Source organism: Salmo trutta, chromosome 9, assembly GCF_901001165.1.
Source record: "Salmo trutta chromosome 9, fSalTru1.1, whole genome shotgun sequence".
In the NCBI taxonomy this organism is placed as follows: domain Eukaryota; kingdom Metazoa; phylum Chordata; class Actinopteri; order Salmoniformes; family Salmonidae; genus Salmo; species Salmo trutta.
In genome coordinates this window covers 3,365,084-3,387,391 of record NC_042965.1, presented here as the reverse complement: position 1 = coordinate 3,387,391, position 22,308 = coordinate 3,365,084, and the positions used below count along the sequence as shown (strand labels likewise).

The window sequence follows — 22,308 nt, the reverse complement described above, 5'->3', positions numbered from 1 at the left end:
ATGTACTTAATATTAGAAAAGTTGTTGAATAAAATTGAGTAAACCTAGCCTATGGAAAGCTGATGGGACCCACCTCTTTTTAATAGAGGCCATCAAAACTGTGTTTTCTCATGCAATTACATAGCCTATAAAAATGTTGCACAACATGAGCTCATGGGCACTCATGAGGTGTTTGATACATTTGCATTAATGTCAGAGTGATTAGAGGGACAATAGACTGTGGGGCAGTTAGCAAGTTTGGTAGGCTACTAATGACCATCAGCAGCATCAGAGCTTTTAGAAGTCTAATTACCATGACTAAACGTTGTGGCTGTAATACGGTCACCGTAACGGCCTTATTCTGCACTCCAATCTATAAACCTATTTCACCTCTTCTAAGGGCTCACCACGCTAACTGACAATAAATCGAGTACTGGCCTGGAGTACAGCCAGATGAGTGGCTTAAAGCAGCAGGCAGACAGGGTTCCACATCTGAGCTGACTCGCCTCGGGACTTCCTGTTTCATTTCCTGTCTACACATACTTGCCGCATCTGATCGAGAAGAGGCTATTGAGGGAGGCTGAGAGAGAAGGTAGAGTAGCAGACCGTATGTATCGCAAAGGGAGCTCTTTTTCCTTTGACCATTGACCTCAAGACAACAGCGTAACATGACATGCATTCACGTTAGAGAGCTACCCATGAGCAATACATGAGAAACAATCCAGGAACACACAACAGGCTATATATAGTAGCTAGAACACAGGATATTGTGGGACTGTGGCCCGGATGGTTCCGGATTCTCAGAGTCCCAGCATCCCTCTCCTTATCCAGGTCAGTATTCCCTGTACGCGGTGTCCGGTTACCCCCAGTTTCTCTCTGACGGCTCGGGTTCTAGAAACACTACTCCTCCAGGACAGGGCTACGGACCGGGCTGACCCACCCAGGGAGTGAGCGCCTGTCTCTGGGGGCTGTGGGTGTCTGCTGCCTGTGCCCTTCTGACGAACTAGATCCGCCAGGTATGGTTACAGGCTTTGGGTTACAGCCCTTCCAGGAAGCCGGCAGCCCCAGGACACGGGCATGGTCCGATAGATGCTCTTACAGCCAGAATCTACAGGGAGGGAGGGTTAGGGGTTAAGGTGGAGTGGACAGGGTCATGGTGCAGGGTGGGGGTCATTTTGTCTATAAGGACATTTGTAAAACACCAAAAGCAGTGAGGGTGGGGGTCGACAGTGGAGGCTACCGGGATGCTTGCCAGTATCCATGGTAACCCTGAAAGCTTCATGTTTGTCCCATTGTGGCACTCTTTATGGCGTTTCGCTGGCACAATGCAGTGGCCAGGTGCACATCTAACAAAGACTGAGAAACTGGACAATGTGAAGCCGTAATTATGTGTGCATGTGAGATTTATATAGTGGAGCAGCCAGGATAGTGGGATAGAGTCCTAGATGCTTACGGTGGCATACTCACCTCAGTTTGAAATCTCAGCACAAAAACCCTCACACATCCCTCCTTTTCCCTGCTTAGCTGGCTGGCCTTGCGGTGCATGGACAAAACCTCCGTTGGAGTGGCACCAATGTGGCTGTGGTTGTGAGCAGTGCCATTGTGCCTGATTCAGGCAGATGGGTCCCCTTGTCACTAATGCATTGCCTCGTGCTGTCTGAGACGCATCTCCCAAAGCAAGCACCAGTTAGCCTGGATCTGGCCTCGTGCTAGGCCCATCTCCCAGCTAGCTGAAGAGGTCCATCAGCTTCTCCTTGGGCTACAATACCTATTTTGCCAATTGGCCTGGACCCCTTTTACTGCCGACACAGAGCCCCGTCGATCCATCACGACTGGTTTACCGACGTAATCCACCCGTGGGGGTTTCAACAGGCTCCTCCATCGCGACATCCCCTGAAGGCCCATCCGCTAGCCTGCTAGCCACGGCCCGCTAGCTGTCTAGAGCATATCGGATTGTTAGCTGAAGAGGTCCATCAGTTATTTTCTTGGGCTACAATACCTATTTTGTCAATTGGCCTGGATCCTTTTACTGCCTACATGGACCCCTGCCAATCCATCATGACTGGTCTGCTGACGTAACCGTCCGAGGGGGCTACAACAGACTCTTCCGTCACGACGTCCCCTAAGGCCCTTCTGCTAGCCCCGGCACACTAGCTGTCTGAATCGCCGTGTCTCCAGCTCGCCTAGCTACTCACTGGTCCCTATAATCACTCTGCTACTCATGTCTCTCGCTAATGTCAATATGCCTTGTCCATTGCTGTTTTGGTTAGTGATTATTGTCTTATTTCACTGTAGAGCTTCCAGCCCTGCTCAATATGCCTTAGCTAGCCCTTTTGTTCCACCTCCCACACATGCGGTGACCTCACCTGGTTTAAATGGTGTCCCTAGAGACAAAACCTTTCTCATCCTCACTCAATGCCTAGGTTTACCTCCACTGTATTCACATCCTACCATACCCTTGTCTGTACATTATGCCTTGAATCTATTCTTCCGCGCCCAGAAACCTGCTCCTTTTACTCTCTGTTCCAAACGCACTAGACGACCAGTTCTTATAGCCTTTAGCCGTACCCTTATCCTACTCCTCCTCTGTTCCTATGGTGATGTAGAGGTTAAGCCAGGCCCTGCAGACCCCAGCACAACTCCCATTCCCCAGGCGCTCTCATTTTCTGACTTCTGTAACCGTAAAAGCCTTGGTTTCATGCATGTTAAAATTAGAAGTCTCCTCCCTAAGTATGTTTAATTCAGTGCTTTAGCACACTCAGCCAACCTGGGTGTCCTAGCCATGTCTGAATCCTGGCTTAGGCAGGCCACCAAAAATCCAGAAATTTCCATTCCTAACTATAACATTTTCCGAAAGATAGACCTGCCAAAGGGGGTGGAGTTGCAATCTACTGCAGAGATAGCCTGCAGAGTTCTGTCATACTATCCAGGTCTGTGCCCAAACAATTCGAGCTTCTACTTCTAAAAATCCACCTTTCCAGAAACAAGTCTCTCACCGTTGCCGCTTGTTATAGACCACCCACTGAACACCGTATGTGAATTGATTTCCCCCCATCTATCTTCAGAGCTCGTACTGTTTGGTGACCTAAACTGGGACATGCTTAACACCCCGGCCATCCTACAATCTAAGCTAGATGCCCTCAATCTCACACAAATTATCAATGAACCTACCAAGTAGAACCCCAAATCTGTAAACACAGGCACCCTCATAGATATCATCCTGACCAACCTGCCCTCTAAATACACCTCTGCTGTCTTCAACCAGGATCTCAGCGATCATTGCCTAATCCAGATCCATAATGGGTCTGTGGTCAAACGACCACCCCTCATCACTGTATAACACTCTCTAAAACACTTCAGCGAGCAGGCCTTTCTAATCGACCTGGCCCGGGTATCCTGGAAGGGTATTGACCTCATTCCGTCAGTAGAGGATGCCTGGTTATTCATTAAAAGTGCTTTCCTCACCATCTTAAATAAGCATGCCCCATTCATTTTGTTTAACCAGGAACAGATATAGCCCTTGGTTCACTCCAGACCTGACTGCCCTTGACCAGCACAAAAACATCCTGTGGCTTACTGCATTAGCATCGAATAGCCCCCGCGATATTCAACTTTTCAGGGAAGTTAGGAACCAGTATACACAGGCAGTTAGGAAAGCAAAGGCTAGCTTTTTCAAACAGAAATTTGCACCCTGTAGCACAAACTCCAAAAAGTTCTGGGACACTGTAAAGTCCATGGAGAGTAAGAGCACCTCCTCCCAGCTGCCCACTGCACTGAGGCTAGGAAACACTGTCACCACCGATAAATCCACGATAATTGAGAATTTCAATAAGCATTTTTCTACGGCTGGCCATGCTTTCCACCTGGCTACCCCTACCCCGGTCAACAGTCCTGCACCCCCCACTTGCCCAAGCCTCCTCCATTTCTCCTTCACCCAAATCCAGATAGCTGATGTTCTGAAAGAGTTGCAAAATCTGGACCCCTACAAATCAGCTCGGCTAGACAATCTGGACCCTCTCTTTCTAAAATGATCCGCTGCAATTGTTACAACCCCTATTACTAGCCTGTTAAACCTCTCTTTCGTATCGTCTGAGATCCCCAAAGATTGGAAAGCTGCCGCGGTCATCCCCCTCTTCAAAGGGGAGACACTCTAGACCCAAACTGTTACAGACTTATATCTATCCTACCCTGCCTTTCTAAGGTCTTCGAAAGCCAAGTTAACAAACAGATCACCGACCATTTCGAATTCCACCGTACCTTCTCCACTATGCAATCTGGTTTCCGAGCTGGTCATGGGTGCACCTCAGCCACGCTCAAGGTCCTAAATGATGTCATAATCGCCATTGATAAAAGACAATACTGTGTAGCCGTATTCATTGACCTGGCCAAGGCTTTCGACTCTGTCAATCCCCACATTCTTATCGGCAGACTCAACAGCCTTGGTTTCTCAAATGACTGCCTCGCCTGGTTCACCAACTACTTCTCAGACAGAGTTCAGTGTGTCAAATCGGAGGGCCTGTTGTCCGGACCTCTGCCAGTCTCTATGGGGGTGCCACATCAATAATGTCGCTCTTGCTGCTGGTGATTTTCTGATCCATCTCTACGCAGACGACACCATTCTGTATACTTTTGGCCCTTCTTTGGACACTGTGTTAACTAACCTCCAGACAAGCTTCAATGCCTTACAACTCTCCTTCCGTGGCCTCCAACTGCTCTTAAATGCAAGTAAAACTAAATGCATGCTCTTCAACCGATCACTGCCCGCACCTGCCCACCCGTCCAGCATCACTATTCTGGACGGTTCTGACTTAGAATATGTGGACAACTACAAATACCTAGGTGGCTGGTTAGACTGTAAACTCTCCTTCCAGACTCACATTAAACATCTCCAATCCAAAATTATATCTAGAATCGGCTTCCTATTTCACAACAAAGCCTCCTTCACTCATGCTGCCAAACATACCCTGGTAAAACTGACTATCCTGCCGATCCTTGACTTCGGCGATGTCATTTACAAAATAGCCTCCAACACTCTACTCAGCAAATTGGACGCAGTCTATCACAGTGCCATCCGTTTTGTCACCAAAGCCCCATATACTACCCACCACTGCGACCTGTATGCTCTAATTGGCTTGCCCTCGCTTCAAATTCATTGCCAAACCCACTGGCTCCAGGTCATCTGTAAGTCGTTGCTAGGTAAAGCCCCGCCTTATCTCAGCTCACTGGTCACCATAGCAGCACCCACCCGTAGCACACGCTCCAACAGGTATATTTTGCTGGTCACCCCCAAAGCCAATTCGTCCTTTGGCCTCCTTTCCTTCCAGTTCTCTGCTGCCAATGACTGGAACGAATTGCAAAAATCTCTGAAGCTGGAGACTCATATCTCCCTCACTAACTTTAAGCATCAGCTGTCAGAGCAGCTTACAGATCACTGCACCTGTACATAACCCATCTGTAAATAGCCCATCCAGCTACCTCATCCCCATATTGTTATTTTGTTTTGTTGCTCCTTTGCACCCCTGTATCTCTACTTGCACATTCATCTTCTGCACATCTATCTGCATATCTACTTCGCCACTACGGCCTATTTATTGCCTTACCTCCCTAATCTTACCTCATTTGCACACACTGTATATAGATTTTTTCTATTGTATTATTAACTGTATGTTTGTTTATTCCATGTGTAACTCTGTGTTGTTGCTTGTGTCACACTGCTTTGCTTTATCTTGGCCAGGTCGCAGTTGTAAATAAGAACTTGTTCTCAACTGGCCTACCTGCTTAAATAAAGGTGAAATAAAAAATGTAAAATCTGCCTGGTGAATGTCTGGCTATTTTCTGAACCAGTCTCAATGGAGCAGAGGCGAGACACTTGATGTAGCACTTAACACAGATGCTCAAACTGAGGGCAGTTTTTTGCTTAGCAGCAAGGCCCTGGAACGACAGTTTTTTCAGGCTCCGCTCTATTCAGGAGGAAAATAACTCGGAGAGGTGGTCAGGGTTGAAAAGAAGAAAGAAGAAGTGAAACTCGACTAGTGGAAGGAAAACAAAACAGGAGAGAGGTTGAAAAGAGACTTCTGAAAAAGGGCGTGGGAGGCGAGAGCACTTGTCAGAGCGATGGTTGCGCGTGGAGAAGTGTGCGTCTTTGGAGTCTCTGACCAAACCGTGTACTGTACTGTGACTCATCTTGCACCTCTGTTTCAAAGTCTCGAGTTTCTCTTCTTCTTTTTTCTTTTCAACCCTGACCACCTCTCGGAGTTATTTTCCTCCTGAATAGAGCGGAGCCTGAAAAATCTGTCGTTCCAGGGCCTTGCTGCTAAGCAAAGCAACAAAAAAAAATTGTCCTCCGTTTGAGCGAGAATGGATTTCTATCTGTCTGCCATCAGCCAGCACAGTGCTTTCTTTAACACCTTTCTCTTTGAGTTGTCTCGCCACGCTCCGCTCTCACTTCCTTCACACACATTTTTAGACTCACTCTTCGTGTTCATGCGGTGCTGTGAAAACACTGCTATTCTGGTCCTGCCAACAATAAACTCAATAAGCCCCTCCCTGGTGGGAGAGTTTGGTTTGAATGCCCTTCTGATGATGAGTAAGGAGTTTATCATAGTTCATCTGAACAGCACCCACAAAGAATCATACAATCAATTTTAGGATAAAGACAAGGTAAGACAGCCAACAGCTGTTAGTAGCTGCATGTCAGGACAACCGACTTTAGCAGTTTGCATTAAAAGAGCAGAAAGGTGACAACCTTAATTCAAATGAGTTTAAAAAAAGAGAAGAAGCACTGGTTAATTTATTCTTCCAGTCTGGCAAGTCCACGAGGTGAGCCAGCCTTCAGAAAATTCTACCAAACACTTGGTCCCAAATGTAAAAGTCCTGTCACTGCTAGAGTAAACGGGTTGATTGTTTTGCAAATGGATACAGCAACTCGGGTAGTTAATGAGATTCTGAAAGAGCCATGAAAAATAACCCTGTGTGTCGACCGATGGATCAAGAAAGGACTGACTGTTTCGCTTATGGGCATATCAGCCTGCTTCTATCACCCTCTCCTCCAACAAGGCACAGCATGCGTTGCTCAACCTCCAGAGCTGGCCGTAGCTTTGAACGGCGCGGCAGAAATGTCTGAATCTGAGTTGGACAATGACGATTATCCTTTTAAATCCAAGTCACTTTAAGATTGATTTATAATTTAAACCTAACTGGAAAATAGGGGTAGGTTGTAGAGTCGAAGGACCATGGCTGTAATAAGGAACCTTAGTTGCTGGCTTAAGGCCGGTAGTAACCACTACAGAATCTCTGGTCAGAATGAGGATGTCATCCATTAAAGAACTGTTATCTGTAATAAACATTTTCTAAAGACGTCTGGACTTGTTCTTGCAGGACAGACCTGTGGCAGTGGAACCATATACACTGGTACCTACTGCTCGTTGTTCATGGTCCTCCCGGATCAGCTCAAAGTATTTCTTACAAACCAAACTTATGACTTGACCCATCACCCAGTGGCAAGAAGTGACATCCCAAAAAACACAAACTATAGGCCTACTACGACACATAAATGACTCCTAGCCTCCCACACGTAAGGCTACTTTCTGTCCGTAACACTAAAAAATATAAAAACGAAATAGAAATTATTTTATAAAACTCTAACTAAATAAAGACGTATAAATCAAGTTTGAAAACTAACTGAAACTCAACAGAATTTAAAATAAAAATGTAAAAAACAAATAGAAATGAAAGCTTATAGAAAAATCACAAAACTATAAAAACATCTGTGGTTTTCCATATGAGTGTGTGTGCCCCAGTGGCTTATCTCCGGCTAGTTGAGTGTGAAAGCCTGTCACATTCCTCTCACAAAAGACTAACGGTGACAGGAGACACGATGAAAGGGGTGAAGGAAGGGAGGGAGGGAGGGACAGGGTACGTTTGCAACATAAGTATAATGGTAGGAGGTATTACTGCCACCACTCTCCAGCTCCTCTTGCTCTCCTCTCTTTCTCTTTCAAAATCTTTCTCGTGGTGGCAACGGCGGTTTGGTTTCTGACGACGTACCGTTTGACATTTTGACACTGCTAACTTCAACTTTCACCCCCCCCGGCTACCTTTTCTCTGTCGTGTTCTCTAAAGTTACTTGTCTCCATTTCCTCTTTTTCTGTCAACCAATCACTTCCTAAACCAACGAGGGTGAGTTGGGAAAGGATACTGAATGACAGAAAACTCTAGATCATCCCTAAATTGCTCTGGGTCCCCATAACGTTCCCTGTCTCTGGTGAACTAGCGCTGTGTCCATTCATTCCCCCGCTCCTCTGTCTGTGCGAGAGAACTTTGAACAGGAGCGTCCACCTGTGTCTCTACCTTGATCTGTCTGCCATAATAAAGGGTCACTGCCATGCTGACATTCTCCTAATTGGCACAGAGACAGGCAGGTGAGGGGCACCCCTGGGACTGAGGAAGGACCCCTGTGGTTCCCATAGCTCTACCCACCTCTAACCCTCTCCTGGCTAGACCACATGGCATTGCTCAGTAGTGGTGTTGAGACTGCTCTGAGACTTTTTAAAATGTCTTGTTCTCCTTTTAATACAACCTTTTGACCAACATATTGGGCTGAAAGGATGAAATGTAAAACAAAAATTGTAATTGAATCACTACCATGGTCAACTTATCTGACGCTAAGCCCAGTTATAATGTATTATAAACTGGGTGGTTCGAGCCCTGAATGCTGATTGGCTGACAGCCATGATATGTCAGACCGTATACCACGGGCATGACAAAACGGTTATTTTTACTGCTCTAATTACATTGATAACCAGTTTATAATAGCAATAAGGCACCTTGGGGGGTTGTTGATATCAGTGGTATAAAGTACTTAAGTAAACTCGCGAGTGGCACAGCGGTCTAAGACACTGTATCTCCCTGCAAGAGGCATCACTGTAGTCCCTGGTTCGAATCCAGGCAGCATCACATCTGCCGTGATTGGGAGTCCCATAGGGGGCGCCCAAATGCCCAGCGTCGTCAGGTTTGGCCGGGGTAGGCCGTCATTGTAAATAAGAATTTGTTCTTAACTGACTTGCCTAGTTAAATAAAATAAAACATTCAAAATACTTTAAAGTACTACTTAAGTAGTTTTTTTTATATCTGTACTTTACTATTTATATTTTTGACAACTTTTACTCCACTACATTCCTGAAGAAAATAATGTACTTTTTACTCCATACATTTTCCCTGACACCCAAAAGTACTTGTTAAATTTTCAATGCTTAGCAGAACAGGAAAATGGTCTAATTCACTCACTTATCAAGAGTGAGTGGTCATCCCTACTGCCTCAGATCTCACTAAACACAAATGCTTATTGTAGTGTGCCCCTGGCTATCTGTAAAAAATCTGTCTGATGTGCATATTATAAGCAATTTTAAATTATTTATACTTTAACTTTTATACTTAAGTATATTTAAAACCGAATACTTTTAGACTATTGCTGGGTGACTTTCACTTTTACTTGAGTCATTTTCTATTAAGATATCTTTACTTTTACTCAAGTATGATAATTGGGTACTTTTTCCACCACCATATGTTGCGAAGTGCCTGGATACAGCCCTTAGCTGTGGTATATTGGCCATATACCACACCCCTTGTGCCTTATTGCTTAACAACCCCTAGCGGTCAGAGTGGTGCAAAGTTTTAAAAAAGGTATATGCTGTGGGTGCGCATGTGTGTGAGGGCGGGTGGGAGAAGATGAAGAGAAGGGGGTTACCATGGTCCGGTGTTGCAATCTGCAGTCCCAGCAGTTCTCTTTCTATCCCTCCCAAAATCGCCCCCTGTAACTCCTTGGCCGTCACTGTGGCTGTGGGAATAAGTGTGCCTTTGTTTGCTCTCCTCTCAGGAGAGAAACACACTTGGACCCTCTCCAGGTTCTGAACAAGTTTCAAGATGGAGGGGGGGGGTCATGGCCTACCGTCAACTAATACACTGCACTAAGGATAGAGTAGTCTTCATGAATCTGGTATTTTCTTTTTCTTAACAGAACTTCTCCTCGGACACTTTTCTCCAGTGGCAGTGTTCATTTTGGCAGCTGTTTTAGATGTAGTTTTAGTCTTAAAATACCTTTTAGTCTTAGTCACATTTTAGTAATTTCATCCTTTGTTAGTTTTAGTCATTGCTTTATCTTGGCCAGGTCGCAATTGTAAATGAGAACTTGTTCTCAACTTGCCTACCTGGTTAAATAAAGGTGAAATAAATAAAAATAAAATAAATTATCAGTCACCATTTTTGTCTAGTTTTATTCACAACCATTTTAGTCACATAATAGTCAGTGTATTTTTTTCTATTAAATAATGAATATTTAGGCAGATGGCCTTGTCCAACTAGGCCTACTATCCCCTCGTATAGATTGGCTGGCAACATTGATATTGTTGCTGATTGTAACTAATGCCAGCCATAGTTAACCATATAGGCGTAAAGCCTTGGCCACAGATTATACAATTAACAGCTCTGATTTTCTCCCCGTCATAACCTACAAGGGGGTAAATAAGTTGGTTTCCTTAAAGGGTAGAATTTGAGCTTTCCAAAAATCCCGAAACGATTACTGTCCTCCTAAAATTCAACAAATAGCATTCATTTTCCCCATAGAATAAGGCAACCGCAACTCGCATTCGAGGACCGCGGCGCGAGAGTGGCAACACAGATGAATGAATAGAAGATCACATGGAAAAGTAGAACTTCTGATGTGATCAAAGCGAGAATAGCCTACATGAAAGTAAGAGAGAGATTAAACATTGTTTCTATACTGAATAGTAGTTTTAGTCAGGAGAAATAGGTTGTTGACGAGTATTTTTCCTCATGGCCGTTGTTGACAAAATGAACACTGATCCAATGTGCCTGAGAGGTTAAATGTTTTCCTGAATCGAACTCTTCAAAGAACCACACAGCCACATGTCTATTGTACCTCAGCCCAGCCCGTTCTGCCTGTATGGGTAGCTCTGGTCAGCCTGTGTGCTACTGCTCCAACAACAGACAATCTTATTGGAGCAGGACACAGTGAGAAGCAAACAGTGAGCGAATATTACCTTATTTTCTCTAGCTGTACTTTTGTACTTGTTTTATCCGGATATGGGGACACATTAGCTTTTCTTTTTGTGTGTACTGCTCCGTTTTGGATGTGCTTACGTAAATGGTCCAGTCAGAGGTGTTTTCTCCTCGGACCATCCCACAGCTCTGCTTCAAGCTCTGTCCCACAATGACATCCAAGCCTTCTATGGGTGACTGGCCCAGTGGGGTTATTCTGGGGTGCTTTGAGGTTGTTACCCTTAGCTACAGCGCTAGCTAGCGTCAACACCCCCCTGGCAGGTCGGGGCTTTCATCCCTGGCAGGATCAAAAGGTTCTACTCGAACTGGAGACGGACTGCCCTTCACCTTGCACAACCCCATTCCCCCACGCTACTTCCTGTGACATCACTCTGACATCACTTTACTTACGAGATCCACCCACCCATGCCCTTACATTGAAGGTTGGGGTTAGAGTTGAATATTTTCCCGGTATTTTACAAATGTTCCTTCCCGAGAATAAATCACTTTTCTCCCGGGTAACCCGGTATTTCTCGTCAAAACAGGGAGTGTCATTCAAAAGCATTAAAGCATATAAATATGTCTGGATTTGATTAGGGCATAAAAATTCAAACCTGATGTTACCTGAGCCTGATGAGCCATATATTAAATACATTTTATGAGCCCTACATTAATGGTATTTAATGAGCACAAGCCCAAAAAAGACCAAATACCGTACAGAGCCTACACATAATTCCCCATAACCAAAAACAGGTTTGTAGACATTTTTGCAAATGTATTAAAATGTTTAAACAGATATCTTATTTACATAAGTAATCAGACCCTCTGCTATGAGACTTAAAATTGAGCTCAGGTGCATCCTGTTTCCATTGATCATCCTTGAGACTTGATTGGAGTACACCTGTGGTAAATTAAATTGATTGGACATGATTTGGAAAGGCACACACCTGCCTATATAAGGACCCACAGTTGACAGTGCATGTCAGAGCAAAAACCAAGCCATGAGGTCAAAGAAATTGTCCATAGATTGTGTCGAGGCATAGATCTGGAGAAGGGTATCAAAACATTTCTGCAGCATTGAAGGTTCCCAAGAACACAGTGGCCTCCCTCATTCTTATGGAAGAAGTTTGGAACCACCATGAGCAATCGGGGGAGAAGGGCCTTGGTCAGAGAGGTGACCAAGAACCTGATGGTCACTCTGACAGAGCCCCAGAGTTCCTCTGCGGAGAAGGGAGAACCTTCCAGAAAGACAACCATCTCTGCAGCACTCCACCAATCAGGCCTTTATGGTAGGGTGGCCTGATGGAAGCCCCTCCTCAGTAAAAGGCACTTGACAGCCCGCTTGGAGTTTGTCAAAAGGCACCTAAAGACTCTCAGAACATGAGAAACAAGATTCTCTGGTCTGATGGAACCAAGATTGAACTCTTTGGCCTGATTGCAAAGTGTCACGTCTGGAGGAAATCTGGCACCATCCCTACGGTGAAGCACTTATGTAAATGTCATTTTTCAGTTTATTACATTTGCAAAAAAATGATCTCTTTCTGTTTTGTCATTATGGGGTAATATGTGTAGATTGAGGTGAAAAAAAAATGTAATCCCTTCTAGAATAAGGCTGTAATTTAACAAAATGTGGAAAAAGTGAAGGGGTCTGAATACTTTCCGAATGCACTGTATATGATGTAGGCTACTGCACATTACGCATGAAAGAAAAACATAAAATCCCATAGATGTGGCTAGCTCTCCTGGGTAAATACATGAAACTATCTCCAGTAGGCTAATATTTTTGAGTGTGAACTGTATTACTCTATTGTATTATACTGTATTGTATGGACTGGAATTACACACGTCGTTCAAACCATGATAAAGCAGAAGAAAACATGCGTTTCTGGTTTAGCACATGCGGCCTACAAAGTGACAAGTATAGGCTATTTAATTTGATTTTAATTTTGAAATATAATAGGGCCTATTTGTATAATTAGTAGGTTGACGCATATATACCTTTCATAATGTTTCCCCTAATGCTATTAGCCTACCTCCTCTTTCTCTCTCTTGTTGCTTCTTTCCTTCCTCGCTTTCAACAGTTAAATGAAATATGTTTCGTTGTCCTTATCTTCATCATTCTAATGACATCCTTGAATAATATAGTACTAGAATTAGATGCAGATGTCTTTCACTTTTCTTCCTCAAGATTGAATGGTTATGGGTCTGAATAAATAACTGCTATAGCCTACCGCCATCGTGCGTTCGCTCTTCTTTCAAACTACCCATGAGTTCTATTGGGATGCTGTATTTAACATTCAGCAAACAACAGCTTGTGTCCCTTGGAATAGTCTTGGTATAAGAAATGCAAAAAATTTTTAAAAAAATGATGTCCAGCAAGCTATTCAGTCTAGCTTTTCCTGCATGGGACTCCAAGAGCTAAGGAGCGTTTTTTAAGGAGAGGCCAGCAGAGCACAGGTGCTAGTGTATTGCACAAGAGACAGAGGCTATACGTTAGAAGTTTATTATTCATAACCAATCATGAATTACCTAAATATAAGGCTAATACTGCATTGAATGTATTACCTGAAAGAGGTAGGCTAGGACATCTATATACAGTATAGGACTATATATCAATCTATACTGAACAAAAATATAAATGCAACGTGCAACAATCTCAATGATTTTACAGTTCATATAAGGAAATATCTCAATTGAAATACATTTAATAGGCCCTAATCTATGGATTTCACATGAGCCAATCAGAAGGAGTTTTTCCTTACAAAAGGGCTTTATTACAGACAAATACTCCTCAGTTTCATCAACTGTCCGGGTGGTCTCAGATGATCCCGCAGGTAAAGAAGCCAGATGTGGTGGTTCTGGGCTGATTACATGTGGTGTGCGGTTGTTAAGCCCATTGGACATACTGCCAAATTCTATAAAACATACATTATGGTAGAGAAATGAACATTCAATTCTCTGGCAACAGTTCTGGTGGACATTCCTTCAGTGAGCAGGAATGTCCACCAGAACTTGAGGCATCTGTGGTATTGTTGTGTGACAACTGCACATTTTAGTGGCCTTTTATTGTCCCCAGCACAAGGTACACCTGTGTAATGATCTTGCTGTTTAATTACTTTCTTGATATGTCACACCTGTCAACTGGATGGATTATCTTGGCGAAGGAGAAATGCACAATAACAGGGATGTAAACAAATGTGTTCTCATAAACTTAGTCTCGGGCCTAACAACACCAGTGCAAATATATCCTCCAAACACTGGCTTCTCTGGCATTATCACTTAAATAACTACTAAACTCAGCAAAAAAAGAAACTGCCCTTTTTCAGGATCCTGTCTTTCAAAGATAATTCGTAAAATTCCAAATAACTCCACAGATCTTCATTGTAAAGGGTTTTAACACTGTTTCCCATGCTTGTTCAATGAAACATAAACAATTAATGAACATGCACCTGTGGAACGGTCATTAAGACACTAACAGCTTACAGACGGTAGGCAATTAAGGTCACAATTATGAAAACTTAGGACACTAAATAGGCCTTTCTACTGACTCTGAAAAACACCAAAAGAAAGATGCCCAGGGTCCCTGCTCATCTGCATGAATGTGCCTTAGGCATGCTGCAAGGAGGCATGAGGACTGTAGATGTGTCCAGGGCAATAAATTGCTATGTCCGTACTGTGAGACGCCTAAGACAGCGCTATAGGGAGACAGGAAGGACAGCTGATCGTCCTCGCAGTGGCAGCAGACCATGTGTAATAACACCAGCAAAGGATCAGTGCATCCGAACATCACACCTGCAGGACAGGTACAGGATGGCAACAACAACTGCTCGAGTTACACCAGGAACGCACAATCCCTCCGTCAGTGCTCAGACTGTCCACGGCAGACTGAGAGAGGCTGGACTGAGGGCTTGTAGGCCTGTTGTAAGGCAGGTCTTCACCAGACATCACCGGGAACAACGTATGGGCACAAACCCACCGTCGCTGGACCAGAGAGGACTGGCAAAAAGTGCTCTTCACTGACTAGTCGCGGTTTTGTCTCACCAGGGGTGATGGTCGGATTCGCGTTTATCGTCGAAGGAATGAGCGTTACACCGAGGCCTGTACTCTGGAGCGGGATCGATTTGGAGGTGGAGGGTCTATCATGGTCTGGGGCGGTGTGTCACAGCATCACCGGACTGAGCTTATTGTCATTGCAGGCAATCTCAAAGCTGTGTGTTACAGGGAAGACATCCTCCTCCCTCATGTGGTACCCTTCCTGCAGGCTCATCCTGACATGACCCTCCAGCATGACAATGCCACCAGCCATACTGCTCGTTCTGTGATTTCCTTCCTGCAAGACAGGAATGTCAGTGTTCTGCCATGGCCAGTGAAGATCCCGGATCTCAATCCCATTGAGCACGTCTGGGACCAGTTGGATAGGAGGGTGAGGGCTAGGGCCATCCCCCCCAGAAATGTCAGGGAACTTGCAGGTGTGCGTTGGTGGAAGAGTGGAGTAACATCTCGCAGCAAGAACTGGCAAATCTGGTGCAGTCCATGAGGAGGAGATGCACTGCAGTACTTAATGCAGCTGGTGGCTACACCAGATACTGACAAAACTTTTGATTTTGACCCCCCCCCTTTCTTCAGGGACACATTATTACATTTCTTTTAGTCACATATCTGTGGAACTTGTTCAGTTTATGTCTCAATTGTTGAATCTTGTTATGTTCATACAAATATTTACACATGTTAAGTTTGTTGAAAATAAACGCAGTTGACAGTGAGAGGACTTCTTTTTTTGCTGAGTTTAGAAGACATAGTATTATTATTTTCGAATTCACAAAATTTGAATCTCTCTATCCAACTTTCTCCCCCCTCCCTCCCCCTCTCCCCCTCCTCCAGGTGTCCATCCCTGACACCAGTAGCTCCTGTATGCGTGCAGTGTTGGAGTTCATGTACTGTGGGCTGCTTTCCCCCTGTCCTGACCTGGAGCCTATTGAGCTTATCGTCCTATCCAACCGGCTGTGTCTGCCACGCCTTGTTGCCCTCACAGAGCAGCATGCTGTGAATGAGCTGCTCCAGTGGGCGATGAAGGGGGTGGACATCGACGGACAGGTGCTGGCTTACCTGGAGTTGGCTCAGGTGAGTCTTTACACGTACCGTATACTCTGAATGACAGTTGTACTGACGACACTGTTACTGCAATACACATAATACAAATACTACATTTTGTTGTTAGGAAAATACTATTGCACTGGAGAGAACATTCTAATTGATATCAAAGAAGGATCGGACCACCCTATAGCTCAGGCCTATATCAGATACCCAACTGTAGAAACTTTGTTCTACAATGACAGGTGACATTCATCTTTAAAAGTCATTTGTCCACTTCCCATTCAAGTTCATCTTTCTTATTTGTAAAGTAAGAAAGTTTGAGGTCTTTTTTTTCATTGGACCTTTTTGATGGACTGATCACCTATTCATTCATCCCTTGCAGTTCCACAATGCCAAGCAGTTGTCTGCCTGGTGTCTCCATCACATCTGCACCAACTACAACAGCGTCTGTCGCAAGTTCCCTAAAGACATGAAGGTCATGTCTCCAGGTACAGACCGCATTGCCTCTCTCTTCTCTACGTCTTTGTGTGTCTCCTCGTCCGCTCTATTCTACATTTTTCATCTGCTTTGTACCTCCAGTCCCACCTCCAATCCCCAACTTCGCTCCCCATCTCTCACTTGTTTCTCACGTTACTTTTTGGTCCCTTATATTCACGCTTTCTTTCTCTTTCTATATCTATTTATCTTACGTCTTACGTTCTCTCCCCCCTCTCTCTCTGCATGTAGAAAACCAGAGGCACTTTGAGAAGCAGCGGTGGCCTCCAGTGTGGTTCCTGAAGGAGGAGGACCGCTACCTGCGCTCTCAGAAGGAGCGCGAGCGCGAGGAGGAGATTCTACGCAAGCTGCGCACCAAGAGAGGCTGGTGCTTCTCGAGACACCCGTCCTCCTCGCCCCACATCTCCTGAGGCTGTCACCCCTCCATGACTCCTCCTGCTTCTGACCTCTCACCCCTCACCCCAGACTGAGGAAGCCAGCTATGAGTCTACCACCTCTCCATGACGGGAGAGCCAAGTCTCCCTTCTGTACGATTGTGTGTGGGTGGGTGGGTATAGACCAGGCTTGGGCAGTTCTCTGTGCCCAAGATGGTCTCACCTCGCTGGGCCTCAGTGACAAGTCCAGTGCTGCCTCCTCCCCCTGAGATCCACCCACCAGCCTGGGGGTGACGAGACTGGGAACAAAAGGGCTCTCTCTCTCTTTGCCCCTCAGTCACACAGAAGCTAAAGACCATTCCACAGACCACTGCTAAGACTCCCCTATGGGGAGGTTACCTCTGCCTTCACGTCTATTAGACTGTTAGCACACTGGACAAGACCAGCAGCCAGGGGGCGCCAGCTCTGCTTCAACACACATGGAAGGATGCTTTGTTTGGTTTTATTTCGCTTAGGGATTTGAAATTAGAGTAGAGCCCATCCCAGAGTTGGGTGTTTTGCCTCAGAGTCTCTGACCACCACCTATGCCTGTCTGACTTCTCTCCCACATACTTTGTCCTCCACTTTGGACAGGTTTGACACCATTTTGTTTTCTCCCGGGTTTCATCCCAGTGAAGCTCCATGTTGGAGGTTTGAATCCCAAATGTTGCCCTAGACTGTTCTAGAATCAGCTGTGCAAGGGAGGGGCAGTAGACGTGGTAGTCTGGGTTTAGGTACCAGCTCAAGCAAAGGTGGTGGTTTGTGGTTCAAGCACCCATCGTGATCCCCCACATAACACCAAGAGGAGAGGCCAACAGTGCTTAACAAATCCCCCTCAATGACATTCAAAGTGAACACTTGATAGCAATTCTGGATCAGAGGGCTATTTCAAACCACTGCCATGGGAGGGAGTAAGAAGCCGAACTGAACAGATTTCTTCTTGCTCTGTCTTAATTGACCACTAGGGTGCCCCTCAGCCAGCTTGCCTTAACTCCCCCGTACCACAGGGGGCAGCACTGCTCAGGGTTCTATCATCAACCCTCACCGCGAGCAAACAGGAGTTTTCTCCCCTGCCTGCATATATCCTTAAGTTCTAGTTTATTTTAACTTTATTTTATTACAGCTGTATTTGAAAGTCAACTGTAGTCTTTTGTCCTCACTGAGTGTTGAAAGCACATGTATTATACCAAAAAAATGAAGCTGTGACATGTTCTCTCCATCTTGTCTCCTTGCCATCCTCTCCTTGCCTCCTCCATAACATGGCAAATATGGGGGGGAAGGGAATAAGGTATTAGGAATAGAGGAAGATAACTTTTTGATCCATCTCAGCATGTTTTTATAAAGCTGCAATGTCAGGTAAAACCCAGGTGTCACTGCAGGACTTCTACTCCTTTAGCTGGAATTGAAAATGTTGCTCAGGATGTCCACTAAAAACAGTATGTTTATGACACACACAGTTAAACATACATACATACATGCACACACACAATTTACACTTGTACCTGTCTTTTCGGTCCACTATTTTTGGGGGGTTTATGTCTGCCCAGTCCATCATCAGTGTTAATATACGGAAATCTTTCAATCTACACATATAGTGTTACATTCAGATGTGATACACTAGGGTTATTTTTTTCATTTTCAACGGTGTCTAATAGACTACGTTAGTGAATATATTCATAGTATTATGAATTTCAATGTTGGTCTTTTCAGTGTGAGTAGAGCTACGCTTTAAAGTTGAATCTTTCCATTTATTTAACTACATGCTGTAGTTTTCAATGCTGTATTAGACCAAATATTTCACTTGCTTTCAATCTCTTGCGCTGCAGAGTGCAGTTCTGTTTTCATTGTGAGGGAGTGTGCTGCTTCAATCATTTGTTAACAAAGGGAATGTGTAGTTCTGTCTTTAGGTTGAATGCTACGGAGTTGGATTTTGGACTGCTGAGAACATCTTAATAACCCACTGCACCTTCAAGATCTTAATTAATCCAAGATATTGTATTATTACAACAGGCATGTTGGAAGAAGAAAACAATAACTAACAAAGCATTATTACTGTATTTTATTGCCTTCTTTTTGCACAAAAGTGGTAGTTATGTGAAAAAAAGAAGACTTTGTAACACGCTTTTCTTTACCACCTTTGTTCTATTTGTGGGTTTGAGATTTCCACCCCCGGCTTTACCCAGGTGACTGTGGGAGATAGATGGATGGCGTGAAACGTGGCTCTCGTTTTTTTTTTAGCTTTTCTTCACGGGATGCGTGTCCTAGTCATCAACAGCTACTGAAATAGCTATGCGATAGGATCTCACGAGACCCAAGTGAGAATTGGGCTGATTTTACCCCCCAAAAAGATTTGAATTGGAACACTGAAATAGTCCTTACGCCCCTATTTCGGACTAGGATATTGGGGACATAGAGATATTTGACTTCCATGACACCTTTCAATGCCCCAAGGATGAGCTATTAAAGTTGTCTTACTAATGGTAGACATGCCCTACAAAGCCTTCCCTCATGGAAGTGCACATCCACTATTAGGAAGCGGAGTATACTCAAAATATACAGTGTAAGGTAGTGGTATACAGTTGCAGACAGGTTCCGCAAAGGATAATAGTAGAGCTGATTGATTCAGTCTCTGTTAATGCTTACACACCCAGTCTCACCCACCCACCCAGGCCAGAGAGGCAGGCCTCTCCCTCGTCTTCCCCCCACGTCTGATTCTCCCTCCGGGGCTGCAGACCCCAGCGCTGCTCCTGGAGAGTCTCTGGGTCTTCGGGTGGTCAGTGAAAACACAGGCCTTAAGTTAGTAGGTGAAGGGGCTGTCAGTATTGTAAGTTCTCTCAGTCTGTTTCTGTTTGGGAAACTGATTTAGTCTGCCACTACAAACCAGCAGATTACCCTCTGTAATGCCCTAGAGACCAAGGTTTAGACACCTGTGATCTAGGGGATGCTAAAGCTTACTATGAGAATACTGGTTGCCTTGTGTGAATGCTGTTCAACACTTGTGGGATGTGGTTATTATTTCTGCGTCATGGCCTAATTTTGGTACTGTAATGGCACTTTTCTCAGATTTTCATTATCGGATTGCACTTTCCTTCCTTTTGTGTCTTTTTAGCTGTTACTTTTTGTGCTTGCATGGACAATTCTTTAACAAGGTTGTTTTAAAAATGTGATATTTTGTAGCACGGGGATCTTCCTTTCTCCCTTAACTGCCCGTGTGGCTTTCTGGGCTTTATTGAGTGTGTATCTCTCTCGTCATGCTCACATACAAAGGTAAACTGAGCTCAGCTGTAGTATCGTAGTATTAGTGACTGAAATGGAAGCCTCCGTCTATTACGTGCGAAGCCTCTCAAGTCAATCATAATAATTGTAATTGTACATAATATTATCCTCATGGGATCTCAGAATAGCATTGAGGGTACACAGGAATATGTGTACACGTCAATACCTAATGACAATAGTTATTGACTTTAGCAAGATGTGTTGCTTCTTGTACAGTGTTAAAGCAGTATTTTACCAGGTGTGGGACCATGGTTTCCCCGGGATTTGACATCTCTGGTGCTAGTACAGTACGTAGTATGTACTCACGTTCTAACACTATATGAATTCATAGACCTTGGGAATGTCCTACTTAGAAATCGGACAGCCTTGGGAGCTACAGTGAGAGGAATGTTTTGATTGGGCTGAAATGCATGGAAACAAATTACGATGTCAATCTTTGGCTTTGAACAGCCATCAATATTTGACCCACATTGCCCCCTATTAGCCCATTTCTGTAACTATCATTTAATACATAACATTAAGTCCATACTCTTTTGATATCACTTTCACATCACCTTCATTTGTATCAGCTCAAGAGTGTAGTATTGGCCAAAGAAAACATAAGTATCGCTGAGAATTTGAAGAATATTTTCAAACATGCCGCGTATTGACAGAGAACCCCTTGTTGTTGTTGTTTGCCCCTAGTCTGGCGTCTCCTGTGCCTTTTGAGATAACCTCATGCTGTTGCCTGTCTCCCTGAGCCCTCTTGTAGAGCCCCTAGCGGTCAAACAGGGAAATGATTCCAATTGTTTTTTCCACCATTCATTTTTCTGTTAGGGAATTTTAGAAACACTTAAAATACCGTCTGTGTTTCATTTAGGCTTACCCTGGCTTGGCGTTTTGATAACCATGTAAATATCTGTCGGACAAGGTGACTTTTATCAATATATTTAGCTCTATTTACTCTCAGATTCGAAAATTCTAATTAGCATCAAAGTAGACATCATGCAAGTCTACAAATCCCTGCAAGCTCCTGCACGTCATCTGTAACTGACAGCTTTGCTAACTGGTTTTGTGTCAATTTAAATCATTCACAAGGCAGTTTACATAATTGTCAATTTAAATAAATGTTGACAATTTATTTATTACTACATTTAGCTAACGTTAGATAGTTAATCCAGATATTCTTACCTTTGCCTCGATTCGGCAGTCTCACCCAGATCATCAAAGCATTTGTAGTTCTTTACGATAGCCACATTAGCCTCTAATTAGCATTTCATTTGGGGGGGGGGGTAAATACAGGCAAATATATTGATAAAAGTCACATTGTCCTAGAGAGATTTACACGAAACACAGCCTTTATTTGAAGTGTTTCTAAAATCTACGGTAAAAATGAATGTTGGAAAAACGATTATGACTCATACCATGGTACTCTATAGGCTTACTGTATATATGAGGAGGGACCTCTAAACCAATAGGTTCAGGTTGGCACCCACCATGCAGGCTAAAAACACATGCGCACACACATTTGACCAGGCAGGTTTCCTCCTTGTCTTTTAGTGCCTGTGGATTGACCAATGATTCCGCCATCCTATGCTGTGTACCAAAGGGGCTATGCTGTTGAGGCCTACAGTAGTCTACAGTAGCTGTGGGGTACACAGTGCATAAGGCCCCTGACTTGGAGCTTTACAAATATGTCACCCAAACCTTGTCGTCACATCATCCAAACCAAGCTAGGCTGTAGATACTAAATTGTTGAGAAGACATTGAGAACCAACAGATTTCAGATTCATGAACAAACTGATCTTTTGCACTTGGCCGTCTGTCAAGGCATGCACTTTGTCTATTATGTAGCCTTAAGTTTACACCGTGTGTGTACTAATGGATTATTAAACCAAGTTTTACCAGCTTGCCTCAGCAGTCACAAATGGCTTCAACCCAACTCTGGCTCCTGCTCTCTCTCTCTCTCTCTCTCTCTCTCTCTCTCTCTCTCTCTCTCTCTCTCTCTCTCTCTCTC

At 44.3% G+C, this 22,308-nt stretch overlaps 1 protein-coding gene across 3 annotated transcripts in view; it reads left to right on the top strand.

The window, feature by feature from the left end:
• Window positions 1-19,085, top strand: part of LOC115199743 (rho-related BTB domain-containing protein 2) — an 87,350-nt gene extending 68,265 nt beyond the window's left edge. For all 3 annotated transcript variants that reach the window (XM_029762138.1, XM_029762137.1, XM_029762139.1), the window contains 3 exons: window positions 15,916-16,155; window positions 16,511-16,616; window positions 16,855-19,085. In XM_029762138.1, the coding sequence (XP_029617998.1) occupies window positions 15,916-16,155; window positions 16,511-16,616; window positions 16,855-17,033 (525 nt within the window). In that variant the 3' untranslated portion in view covers window positions 17,034-19,085. The remainder of the gene's footprint in view (window positions 1-15,915; window positions 16,156-16,510; window positions 16,617-16,854) is intronic.
• The last annotated feature ends 3,223 nt before the right edge of the window (window positions 19,086-22,308 follow it).